This window comes from Hyperolius riggenbachi, chromosome 1 (assembly GCF_040937935.1).
Source record: "Hyperolius riggenbachi isolate aHypRig1 chromosome 1, aHypRig1.pri, whole genome shotgun sequence".
Taxonomy (NCBI): Eukaryota; Metazoa; Chordata; class Amphibia; order Anura; family Hyperoliidae; genus Hyperolius; species Hyperolius riggenbachi.
In genome coordinates this window covers 305,374,384-305,388,469 of record NC_090646.1, presented here as the reverse complement: position 1 = coordinate 305,388,469, position 14,086 = coordinate 305,374,384, and the positions used below count along the sequence as shown (strand labels likewise).

General features: G+C 47.6%; 1 protein-coding gene across 1 annotated transcript in view; it reads right to left on the bottom strand.

Moving 5' to 3' along the window:
- The window catches only part of LOC137509098 (semaphorin-6B-like), a 729,870-nt gene that overhangs the window by 485,980 nt on the left and 229,804 nt on the right, over nt 1-14,086 (bottom strand). Inside the window, exon 5 of the mRNA XM_068233804.1 lies at nt 804-892. Within this exon, the coding sequence (XP_068089905.1) occupies nt 804-892 (89 nt within the window). The remainder of the gene's footprint in view (nt 1-803; nt 893-14,086) is intronic.

Genomic DNA, 14,086 nt, shown 5'->3' with positions numbered 1-14,086 from the left:
TGTGTCTGCCTGCATTACTATGCCATGCCTCTTCCCAGGCCGTAAGAGCCATTCAAGTCTATGGAGACTTGCACAGTTCACGTGATGCCTATCACATGAATTATGCAGCAATGCAAGACAATGGGCAACGTAACAAGTGTGCCCAACCGGACGGAAAGACCAGTGACATACTTCCTGGCCAGCAGGGAGTATATTACTAGCTGGGGGGCGGTGCTATGCTTTTGACCCTGTCGCCGCACCGTGATTCAGGATCATATGATGGCTCATTTCTTTGGTGCAGTGTGGTGCTTGTACCGCATTGCACCACTTATATTAGGTGTGATACAGCCCCCCCCCCCGCATACCCCTTGCGCAGCCTGGCCAATCGGCGTCAGGCTGCGCTATGGGGTGGATCGGGACTCGTGACGTCACGACGTCGATGACATCACTCCGTTCGTCGCCATGGCGACAGTGGAAGCCCTGAAGGAAATCCCGTTTAGAACGCGATTTCCGGATGGGCTTGATCGGCGGCGGCGATCTGAGGGGTGGGAGGGAGGCCGCAGGGAGGGGAGAATCATGTAGCTAGCGCTAGGCTAGCTACATGATTAAAAAAAATTAGGCTTAACAAACCTCCCGCGGCCGCGCAGCCGCAGAACAATAGACCGCCAGGAGGGTTAAAAGCTACAAGTGAATTTATGACTAAAGAGACAAACATAGTAGCACAATACTTTAAAATATGAAAGGCAGCAGAGTAGGAAGATAGTGGGTCTTCATATTTTTAAGCACAAAAACCATACAGTATATTAAAAAAACATTTTTTTTACCTTTTCAAGGTAGATGAATTCTACTGCTGTCTCCCTGAAGAAAAAATAAACATGACTTTTCCACTCCACAGCATTCACAAAGTAAGGATCTAAAGACAGAAACAGACTAATCAGTTACAACAAATATCTGTACTGTAAAATTCACATACTGACTAAATTTTACTACCATCCTGCTAATTTGGAGGTAAGGATTCACAACCTGATGCAGAATATGTATATCATGATTTCTCACAAGAAGATTCATTATTTTATCAAATAAATCACTTTAAAAAATCTATATATTTGGAGCTTTTGTTTTTATTCTGAAAATTGTTCCATTGCACATCTCTTTAAATTTTTTTTTCTTTTTTAGCAAGAATCAGAATACAAAAAAAAAAATATTTACAAGAGTACAAAATCACCCCCTTAGGAAAAACAACACCTCCTTCCACCCCCTCCTCCCTGTGTCTCCCTGCTTTGTAAAGGTGCGTACACACATTCATTTGGACGTCAAATCGGGCATGTGAACAAATGGTTGTTCAGCTGATAACACTAGTTTTGTTGGATCCGCTTGGCAGATCAGTCAAAATCAGTCTTATCAGCCGAACAATCGTTTGTAGGCTCCCTGCACGCTGCATGCAATTCCGATTTTTAATTGGTTTTTACATCCGATTACGATTTTTAATCGTTACTGCATGCTGCGTTTTTTCTTCCGTTTTTCTGTTGATTGAATTCAGGGAAAATCGGAATTGAAAATCAGAAACGGAATCGCAAAACGGATTTTCAGTGTGCAGGAAGCCGTACACACGCCCGATTTGACGTCCAAACGACCGGTCTAAATGACTGGTCATTTGAAAAAAATCAGACGTGTGTACGCACCTTAACAGCTGGCCAGACTGTTAATCAAGATACATTATAGCCTGCAGTGTAATATAGTGTACCTTTGAGCTGCTCAAACAGATGCAGTGCCATGAAAGTATGCCTCACTGCCAATGTAAATGTGCATGTTATCTTGTGGATACAAGTGTATTTACTATGTTATCCCGAAGGAGTCCTAATCATAACATGATCAATGTGATAGCCCCATAGAGCTATCATTACATTTGCATCACATGTGAACATTTCATATCTATGCAGATCATATTTCTGAGTTCTACCAAAGTAAAATAGCCACCCTGTTTAAATTTAACAGAGAACTCAACTTTTCAATGCCTTTTGTGTTGGAGGTAAGAAAAGCCCTTCTGCTGAGAACTAGGTGGACATTGTGGGTTCTCCCATATAGGTATACATTTGGAAGATAAGCATGTAGCAACATTTTAAATGTACATTTGTTCTCATAAGTTTACATGCCCTGGCAAAATCTATGATTTCTTAACCATTTTTTATAGAGATATGAATGATAACACAAAAACCTTCCTTTCACTCATGGTTAGTGGTTGGCTGAAGCCATTTATTGCCAAACTGTGTTTACTCTTTTTAAATCATAATCACTACCAAAACTACCCAAATGTCCCTAATCAAAAGTTTATATACCCCAGTTCTTAATATCGTGTATTGCCCCCTTTAACATCAATCACAGTTTTAAGTCTTTTCTGGTAGTTGTGGATGAGGCCCTTTATCTTCTCAGACAGGAAAGCTGCACATTCTTCCTGACAAAAAGCCTCCAGTTCCTGTAAATTCTTGGGCTGTCTTGCATGAACTGCACGTTTGAGGTCTCCCCAGAGTGGCTCTATGATAATGAGGTCAGAAAATTGAGATGGCCACTCCAAAACCTTCACTTTATTTTGCTGTAGCAAGTAACAATTTGACTTGGCCTTGTGTTTTGGACCATTGTGGTGTTGGAATGTCCAAGTATTTCTCATGCTCAGCTCCCTGGCTGAAGCGTGCACATTTTTCTACAGTATTTTTGATAACTGTAAATAAATGTAGCGTTTATAGTTGTGGTCAAAAACTTTGTTTATAGTGTCATCACTCCAAATTACTTTGTGCCAAAAGGTTTGAGACTTGTTTATGTGATTTTTGGCATATTGTAAGCGGGAAACTTGGTGGCATTTGCGCTGTAATTGCTTTCTTCTAGCAACTCGACCATGCAGCCCATTTTTCTTCAAGTGCCTCTTTATTATGCATCTTGAAACTGCCACAGCACATTTTTCAGAGAGTCCTGTATCGACAACTATACAGTAAAAAGTCCAATAGAACCACATGGGATGACCATCCCACTGCTCTAACAATCACCCGTCAGCCACACACACCGAGCCAGCTAAAACGCAAAATAGGTGAATAAAAGTCAATGCCACATGATCTGGACAGATAGAAAAGTTTGCAGTCTATCCGGATGAGCAAAGCGAGAGGCCAAGTATGGGCCAATTAGTGAGCTGTTGAAGCAAGCAGCAAGGCGTTTGTACACATTAACAAGTGTCAGCAGTAGCAAGATTCACAGATAACATGTAACAGTCATGGAACAAACGTACATAGCACTTGTAAAACTGTTAGCCAATTCTCCTGGCTTTGGTATAGTCCTTGTCACGAATCTGGAATTATCTCCAAGATCAGCGCACAACATGTGCGCTGACACTGCGGAAACCCTCCACAAGCGCCTAGAAAGGGAACCCAGCTTTGGTGCAAATGCACCTATAGAGAGGAATTTCCAACCGGCAGATGGAGCTGTGGAGTGCAGAGGAATAAACCCTCTGCACAACCACAGATGACAGATAGAAATTGTACGAAGTGAAACAATACAGAGCAAGATAGCCTTTTGAGAGAGAGTGAGCACAGAGACAGAATGTATGTATGTCCACCAATCCAGTCGCCACCCGGCGACGGTTGACATACAACAGCGAAAACCAAAGTGAGAAAGCAAGCGCAAGAATGGCGATTGCTAATAGAGACACGAGACTGAATAAGACAGAGCGTGACTGAGTAAGGAAGACACAGCACAGAACCACAATCTGAACGTCAAAGAAAATAACAAATGAACTACCTAAACGCGGTCCCTGCACGATATACGCAACAGAGACAAGCGCGTTAACGGTACGGCCACCGCACGAAAAGCGCAACAGTGACAAAACGTACCAACCTTAACTAACACATGAACCTAGCAATGACGACAGACAAATAATGCGAACGCTTGCTAATCGGTTGCCTCCCACCAGACAACAGCAAGCGTTCGTGCTGGACAAGACAGACTAAAGGAGTAACCAGTAGCAACCGTAGCTAAGGTTATACTCCAAGACAGACAAAGGAGATCCAACACCTCTACCGCCAGGGCAAATGCGATCTAGGAACAAGACCAAACGATTTACTGCCAGCCGCCGCAGGCGACAGTACAATCGCAGGGACAAGACAAAACAGCACAGGAATGAATGGTACAAATAATACAAAGCCTGACTGCACTATAGAGAATGCAAGATGCACTCCCCAATAATTAACTACACTAGAATATTCGCAAACAATCAGCACAGGGGCTGAAACTCAAGTCAAGTCCAGCAGAACCAAACCTTTATGACCAGCAGGGAATTCTGGGAGGAAATGGTATTTATACTGCAAGCCTTCAAAGGAAGCAGATAAGCAATTTGCATGACAAGTGGATGCAAATTCCTCACCAGAACAGCAACTCTGAAACTTGCAGAGAGAAGACAGGTCTCCTTTTCAAGGACCTGCAGCATTTAGACCTGAAAAATGGTCAAAAAGCTGTCTGTCTGTGCAGACAGCAGAGCAGATCATTACAGTCCTCAAAGATGTGTAGTCACCATACTGAAAACCAGCCAATTCCCAGTCCTTGAGGTCATGGCTGAGACAGACATGGTCTTGGTGTGCCCTGTGGCAGCCTCTCCAAACTGGATTGATCCGTTGGCAGTAGAGAAGCTGAGGATTGAGAAGGTGGTGGAAAGAGGCATAGGCAGTCATAGGAAAGAGTTGTAGGAGCAGGCAAGTCATGCTGCAGGATGCCAGAGTGCCAGAGTGGCAAACAGGCAATGGTGAAAAAGTCCAGTCACAGGAGAGGCCAGGAGAGGCAGCAGGATGTGAGGTGAGAGACGAGCAGCCAGATCGAGCTTCAATATGTTTCACTGGACTTCTAGCTTTGTCAGGTGGCATGTCCTAACCTCATACACATTCACGCACATATGCAACAAGAGAGACAATAGCTTCACAGAAGCTATTGCTCAGCCAAACAGCGGTGAAGGGCAGAGAGTGGATAAGTAAGAGGCAACAGATGCACATAGCTTACAATCAGATGGATATTGGACTAAGTCACATTATTGCATTCCAATATGGACACAAGACCACCTAAACAAGACATCCAGCGACTGTGTTAGCAAAGCAAAATGCAAGATGCATAAAATAAGGCTAATAGTGCCTCATTTTGTTACTTGTCTCTGCACCTGCCCTAAAACTGCAATATCCTTCCTGTTTAGTGGCGCCCAGAACTGAAGTCCATATTCCATATGTGGCCTTACTAGAGAGTTAAACAGGGGCAGTATTATGCTAGCATCTCAAGTTTTCCTTTTCCTTTTCTTTTTTTTTCAAAACTCTTTTATTGTCCGAATGAGAAAGTTATGAACAATGTACAACTCTTTATCAAATAAACACAGACAATCTTGCTCAAAAGAGGTATATAATAAAAACAACTTTTAACATCATTGATGTCTATATGTATCTTTCATAGCATAAAAAGACACATTGTGCACGTATATAAAACTACGCATCTCTTCTTAATAAAATAACCATCTCACGTGGCAATATAAAAGGTTTTTGATTAAACAAAGATATTTACGGCAACAGTTGGTTAGTAGAGGTAGGTCCAAAAGCCCAAACGCTCTTCAATACTAATACATTTAGGAAAGGGGGGGGTTGCGCATCCCTAAAAACATGCTACAATTGACTGGTTAATCGCTCAGACCTGCACCACCTCCATTCGGCTGAAAATGCATGCCCTGCGTCCAAAACAAATGCTACGTTTACAAAGTATAATATACTGGACACTTGCACCACGGTGAGGTAGATCTCCGGGCAAGTGGCTTAACCTAAGTTAAAAACAACATATGTATAACCCTGGGAGCAGCTAAGCAAAAATGTGTAACTTACATTTTAATGGACAGCGAAGAGAGGGCCAGCGCATACCACAAAAGGCTGCATCTGAAATGGCCAACAGCTCACATGTGCAGCACCTCTAATAAGCTATCTACATACTTCGCATTCAAATCAGATGCAAAACATATGCATAACTACTATTACTTTCCATGCAAACAGGAAACTCAGGAATACGGGCTGGGAGCAGCTAACCTGGTAATTACATACTAGCAAAATTAGGAAAGGGGGGGGGGGGGGTGCGCATCACTAAAAACATGCTGCAATTGACTGGTTAATCAGACATGCATCACCTCTATTAGGCTGAAAATGCATGCCCTGAGTCCAAAACAAATGCTTCATTTATTATGCTATGGAGGAACTTTGGCTTCCACTATAGTTTGCATGCAAAGTATAATTTCCTGTAACCTCCATGTCACCACAAACAGTTGGGTTGATCCCGCCCCCTCAACCCCCATAGGACAGATTTTCTATAATAGATTCCCTGCTGATTGCAGCAGCCATTCTTTTTTCTGTCCTCCCTCAGGACAGTGGTTTTCTATATTTTATATATCCCTGCAAAAGCATTCCACGTTTATCCCTTTCCTGGAGGATGACTCTCTGTATGGGATGCTAAATGCTCCCTATGAGTAGTGCTCGGCTGTCATTCCCTGCGGCCGGGATTCCGTACTTTTACAGCTCACAATGTGGCTGTTTTACGGTGTGCATTGCTGTGTGACTGTTTACCTTGCTTTATTAAGGTTTCCTCTCTTCGCCGGCGGGGACGGGGTATATCGGCTCCAACACCGCTGGCCTGTCTGCTCTTAGGCACGCACGCGCGAAGTATCATCTTTTATATGCTCTTAGCTTTGGGTTGCTCCATCTGCTGGCGGGCGGTGGTAGTGCCCTTACTATGCTCTGTCCGTCATCTTGGATTTGGGCGGACGCACTTGAGTCGGACGCAGAGGGGGGCCTGTATTAATTAAGGCAGTCAGGAGCCGGATCTGATCGAGTTTGGATGTTTCTGAAGACCCGGCTCCACTCTTCCTGCGGGGGGGGGGGGGGGGGTAAGATTATTAATTAACTTGCCAATTTAATAAGAATAGGTTAGTTTTATGGATTTGCACATATAATTATGGATTTGTTAGGTGTTTCTCTCTCTCTCATATATATATATATATCAGGGCATGAGCAGCACAAACCAAATTTTATGCAATACTATGCAATACTATGCAAAGCATGCACGCAGCACTGGTTTTTGCTGCTCATCCCCTGATATATATTATTTTGCCCTGTGAGTGTGCAGAACCACGCCCACCAGTGTTGCCAACCTTTCACGTTATTTTTTACTGACAAATACCTAAAAATTTACTGCCAAAAGATTTTTTTTACTGACAAAATCCCCTGCGGGGCGTGGTCACGCAACAGAATGTGGGCGTGGTCATGGGTGGGGCCAAATATACATGATTTTAGTATTGCTGTAAAAGGTCTGCCAGGGAAGTTTGAGCTCTGCCATAGTGTTTTCCCCCCTTCCCCCAAAATACATGTAATCTTACAGCATTTCACCAAAAATCCACGTAATCTGGCAGAGGTTCTTCCAAAATACAGACAATATGGCAGTGGTTCCCAAAAAAGAGATGTAATCTGGCAGCAGCGATTCCCCCAACATACACATAATCTGGCAGCAGTTCCCCAAAATACATTTAATCTGACAGCAGTGGTTCCCCAAAAATAGGTAGCCCCAGGTCTATAGGTGTCCCCAGAATAGGTGGCCAGGGGTATAGATGTCCCCAGAACAGGTATGTAGGCAGGGGTAAAGGGCCGGTTCTAGACTGGCACATATGAGGGGGCAGTCAAATGGGTAGGGGGCAACATGTTCGAGGAAATTTGCGCGCCGCGGCGACGAAAGTGGGCATGGCAAGTAAATGCGCTTAATGAGAGACAGCGTTTCACCAGTAAATGCACATTAGAGACAGCCTTTCACCAGTAAATGCACGTAATGACAGACAGCTTTTCACCAGTAAATGCACGTAATGAGAGACAGCTTTTCACCAGTAAATGCACGTAATGAGAGACAACTTTTCACCAGTAAATGCACATAATAAGAGATAGCTTTTCACCAGTAAATGCACATAATAAGAGACAGCTTTTCACCAGTAAATGCACATAAGGAAGCTTTTCACCAGTAAATACACATAATAAGAAACAGCTTTTCACCAGTAAATGCACATAAGAGACAGCTTTTCACCAGTAAATGCACATAATAAGAGACAGCACATAATTGCAAACAGCCAGCATCCTCAGTATATGTAGCCAGAGGTATATGTCCCCAGTATATGTAGGCAGGGGTATATGTGCCCAGTATATGTAGCCAGGGTTTTATGTGCCCAGTATATGTAGGCAGGGTATATATGCCCAGTATATGTAGGCAGGGTATATGTGCCCAGTATATGTAGTCAGGGTTATATGTGCCCAGTATATGTAGCCAGAGGTATATGTGCCCACAATAGGTAGCCGGGTGACCCCCCCCCCCCCCCCCCAGCAGGAGGACAGCAGCGGAGTGGAGACAGAGCTGTGGCATCAGCGGTGGAGAAGGGGGGGCAATCTTCACCCCCTTCTCTCACCTTAGTGCTCTCCCTCCCTCGCTGACTGTCTCATCCTGAGCTAAGTGCAGAGTGGCTGGCAGGCGGCAGTGAGCGGAACTTACCTGCGTCTCGTCGCCGGTGCGGGATGATTTGCCGCTACTCTGGTCTGGTCCAGACCAGAGCAGCAGAACTTCCGGCGCAGGAGCGAGACGGAAGGTAAGTCCCGCCCGCTGCCAAACGCCACTCAGCAGTAGCACTTAGATCAGGAGGGGACAGTCAGCGAGGGAGAGCACTAAGGTGAGAGAAGGGGGGGGGGGGAGATTGCCCCCCCTTCTCCACCGCTGCCCACAGCTCTTCCTCCACTGCGCTGCTGTCCTCCTGCAATAGGGCGGGCGGCCTTACGGAATTCACGGGCAGCTCATTTTGTATCAAAATTTACGGGCTGCCCGTAAATTTACGGGAGGTTGGCAACACTGAGCCCAGGGGACAATGAGGGACCTGACAGACTACAGGACAGTGAAAGAAGGCCCCAGTAAGTTAAAAATACAGGTTTTTTTGCTGCCAATTCAGTGGTACTTGCAGATTACGTTTCTGTACACTATTTGCAATATTTAAAGTACCACTGAATTGGCCTAAAAAAGTGGATTTTACTTACCAGGCCTTGCACCCCCTTGGTTGCCTTCTCGTAGCCAGGACTCAGGAGCACTCTGCGCCTTTGTAGTTACAAGCTTTAACTAACTTGCAGGTGCAGTACGCTCCTTGCCACAGGAATGTGACCAAGGAGACGCATGGCCAGGGCCACGCATGTGCTGTAGTACCCGACTACTGGAGCTGACAGTGGGAACTGACAGAATGGCTCAGCAAACACCAGTGAAAGGAAACTTGATTTTAACTTACCTGGGGCTTTTTCCAGCCCTCTGGACTCCTACTGTGCCCATGATGTCCTCCTAATACCCTCTGGCCAGCGGTGGCGACCCCTGCAAAGCTGTCCTGTCGTCGCCAGTCGGCAGCTACTGCACATGCACGGCCCAGAGGCACACACATTCTGCGCAATACAGGTAATTCATGATAATGGTAGAGCCTACCTCCCCTTACCCCCCAAATGCCCCAGCATTCCCCACTCAGCTTAAACCTTATAAATAATAGACACGGACTACTAGGCATTGGATTAATTTAAGGCCATAGCAGCCCCTTCTTTATTTAGCCTATTAACAATTTTTCCAAAAACAAAATAGATAACCACAACATAACCAAAAAACGATATCCACCAAGAGCTGGGGTAAAAGGGGTCCGGAGGCACCGAAACTCGAAATCCAAAGTACCCGTGTGGCATGCAGCCTTGAACCGGCCCCCAGCCGCGTAGCTCGGCTCGGGGACAGCTGCATGCCCCAAAGTCGTCTCTCTCTTGATTCCCTTTAACGCACCGGATTTGTCCCGTGACAGATCTCCTTCCCAAGGCACTGACCTCCGGAGCCCCCCTTTCTACCCCTCCACCACGACAAGGGCGTGACCCCTTATGCCCTTGAGGCCCCCAACCTCAGAGCTCTCTGGATCCCATCTTCGACACCCAGAGCCCATAAGTCCATCCCTATATCATTAAGATGAACCCCGTCTTTTCTCAAGAACAGTTCGATCTCTTCTTCTAACTCAAAGTGTCGTATGGCCAACCCCCCATTCCTAATAAAGAACCTAGCCAACTCCTTATTTAGCTTAATTCTGGCCTTATTGATTTTCTGAACCGACTTTGCCAGCCTCCAGTAACCCCGGGCCACTATGTCTGACCACACCACGATGGTTTCTGGAAAAAGGGAACGGACTCTCAAAAAATCGAACTTCATCTCCCTAATGACCAATCTGGTGGACCTAGCGGCCAGGTCATTGCCCCCAACATGCAAGATGAGGATATCAGGGGCCCTATCCATGCGCGCTAACTTATGCAGCTCTGGCAAAAGGCTGGGCCACACCATCCCAGGGAAACCTATCCACCGGATACGCACCTGATCCCTGGGAAAGCCGAGCTGCCGGCCTTCAGGCCTGACATCGGCCCTTCTCGCTCCTCTGCTGACGTAGGAGTGCCCCACGATCCAGACCACCACCTGCGGACCTGCAACAAAAGAAACAAAAACTGACAACAATTGCCCCGTTCCCCGAAACCACTACCCCCTAGATTAGATGGGGTCTAATATAAGACCTATACCGAGCTGACTCCCAACGTCCGATCTGCTTGATGACCCCTTCACTCAATCCCCACCTTGACGCCTCAGTAGCTGCCCCAATACGGAAAGAGTGGGAGGCAAACTCCAGGAAAGGGAGGCCAAGCTGGCCCAAACATTTTCGAAATACCGCGGTAACTGAAAACGGGACATAGACGTGCTGTCCATGTGGACCAAAAATACCGGTGCCTGTGAGGGGCGTGCCGACATAAACCTCTGCACGTTTAACAGAGGGCATAATGGACCGCCAATCTGGAACAGCGTAATGGTCCGGCCCCTGCCCCGTTGGTCGGTTTTTGAACGTGGTAAATAAATGACCACCGTATCAGCGAGGACCTTAACATGTTCCGCCAGAATGCCTCCCACTCCCAATTTATTCCTACTTACTAATTCCCCGATTCTAAAAGCACCAAAAAAGGCCAGCACAAATGCGGTCTGAAATAGGCCGCACTCATAGCTTGAGGAACATAAGTCTGGCAGCACCGCCGCCAGCCTGCCCAACAATTCAAACGTGACCGGGCGTCTAGCCTCCCTGCGAATTGTTCCCACCCTGTACCCCTTCAGTGCCTGTTTTACCCGAAAATCTTTAGTGACATCTAATAACCCCCTAACCTTAAACCAAAAAGCCAATGCTGACAATTTCTTGACCACCGCTGATGCCGAAATGCCCTCCACAAAATTGGTACCCAGGAAATATAACAACAAACACAGTCGCTCCTCATCTGACGCGCAGCCACCCACTTGTACCATCAAAACGTCCCACGCGTTCCATACCAGCGTGTACGCTGCCGTAGACGACTCAGACAAGGATCTCCCGATCATACAGGATACCGCTCGAAAGGAATCTTCCACGGCGCTGACGGGCAAGGAACCCCACGTTCTTCCGCCATGGGAACCGCCGCCCGGAATCTGTCCCACTGGAATCGAGAAAGTGCGTCAGCGACCACGTTATCAACCCCTGGCAGATGTACAGCAAACAAATAAATATTAAACCGCAAGCAGTCCAAGACCAACTGCCGCATCAGGCTTATCACCGGTGGAGAGGACGCCGAACAGCTGTTGATCACCGAGACCACCCCCATGTTGTCACAGTTGATCTTGACTCGCCTATTGGCTAGCTGCCTTCCCCAAATCTGAACCGCCACCACTATGGGGAAGAGCTCCAACAAAACCAGATTGGAAGTAAATCCCGCCTCCACCCAGGACCTATCCCAAGGAACCGCACACCATCGACCTGCGAAAAAGGCCCCGAAACCATGGGCGCCCGACGCATCCGTGAACAGCTCTAACTCCGAGTTACTCACCGTTTCCTGCATCCATAGAGACTTGCAATTGAAATCTGCCAAGAAAATCAACCACACCTGCAGGTCCGCCTTGAGATCCGCCGTTAAACGAATGCGGTGGTGTGGCGCTGATATCCCCGCGGTCGCCATAGCCAAACGCCTGCAGAATATACGCCCCATGGGCATTATTCTGCAGGCGAAATTTAACTTACCTAGCATGGACTGTATCTCCCGCAACGTCATTTTCTTGCTACGAATCGCGGCCAAAATGGTATCCTTTAGGTTTTCCACCTTGTCAGTCGGCAAACTACATTCCATAGCAACGGTATCTATGGTAATGCCTAGAAATTTTAGCGACGTGACCGGGCCCTCTGTCTTATCCTCCGCGAGTGGGACCCCGAAGCGTTCGCAGACGTGCCGCATGTTGGCCAACGCATATGCACAATCAGGGGAACCTGCTGCTCCCATAAATAAAAAATCGTCGAGATAATGGATAATTGATGACACGCTCGACACATCCTTTACGACCCACTCCAAAAACGTGCTAAACCGCTCAAAGTACGCGCAAGAAATGGAGCACCCCATGGGTAGGCACCGGTCCACGAAATACTCACCTTTCCAAAAACAACCCAACAAACGAAAACTGGAAGGATGAACGGGTAGCAGCCGAAAAGCCGACTCGATGTCGGTTTTTGCCAACCATGACCCTTGACCCAAACGCCTGACTCAGCCTAAAGCCGTGTCGAATGAAGTGTACACCACTGACGTATCATCGCCTAACAAACCATCGTTAACCGACGAACCCCGAGGAAACGACAAATGATGTATTAGTCGAAACGACCCCGGTTCTTTTTTAGGAACCACGCCCAACGGGGACACAATCAAATCAACTAATGGCCGAGAAGTAAACGGCCCAGCCAAATGACCCACTGCCACTTCCTTCGCAAGCTTCATATCCACGACGCCTGGGAACTCATAAGCAGACTTCAAATTCCTAAAGGGGGGGTCCGACCGCAATAAGCAACTCCTAGGGATCCGGAAACCCTCCTCGAAACCTGCCCTCAAAAATTCGGCCACTTCCCGCTCAGGATACCTGTTTAGGAAGCGCGCCATCTCTACCCCCTTCACCGGCGTCGTCCCTCTTACGTGTAGAATCCCCAGACTTTGCCCTTCGCTGCTTGTAGCACCTGGAAGCCGCATGTGAGCCTCCGCAATTGGAGCACTCGTGCTTAAAGCGGCAGGACTGACCAAAACGACAGGATCCGTCGTTAAATTGCCAGCAGATGCCCTTTCCTCGGGTAGCCAGCTGGCCAGCGGGGGCCGACCCGCCGGCAACCGCGGGAAAGGACTGAGTCGTTCTGGCTGGGATCATCAACCGCATCCACAAGGTAATATCCTTGTGATCCCAGCGGATCACAGGCCTTACCGCCTTCTCCTGCCTGAACTGCTCGTCATACCGCAGCCAAGCGTTCCCGCCGTACGACCGATGAGCCTCCCCGATTGAGTCCATGTAACCAAACAGCGCCGAGCAGTGCTCGGGCTGTTTCTCCCCAATCACGCTTGCCATGATTGAAAAGGCCTGGAACCAGTTCTGGAACGTGCGGGGAATCAATCTGTAACGCCTTTCCTCCTCCCTCTTTTTTTCGTCCGGCTTGCCCTTATCTAGATTAAATTTTTCCAGCTGAAGGAGCGAAAATATCTCGATATATTCGCCCTTCCAGATTCTTTCTTTCACTTCTTGCTTCAAATGGGAACCCAGAAGGCCATTGAAGCAAATGTAAAGCTCCGCGTGCGATGCATCAGCTAAGCGCACCTGGCCCGCCCCACTGGATAAGGAAGAATCGCCCCCTGTACCCTCAGTCTGCACCGCCACCTCCGACTGCACACTAACCAAGCCTGGCATAATAGGTTGGGCCGCCTGAACCACCCCTTGCGTGACCTGTCCCACCGTCTGGGGCACGGGAGCCCCAAACGGTGCCAACCCCGCGTGCGATACCGGTGACGCCACCACTGGGGGTGCGGGTGCCCAGACCCCCACTGGTGACAGGGGTGACCCGGGTGGTAACAAAACCGACGCCCCCGCCCTGGAAGGTGGAGGCTGCGCCTGGGCTAACTGCGACCCTAATCCTGCCGTCAAACCGCCAGCCCCCCCTTGA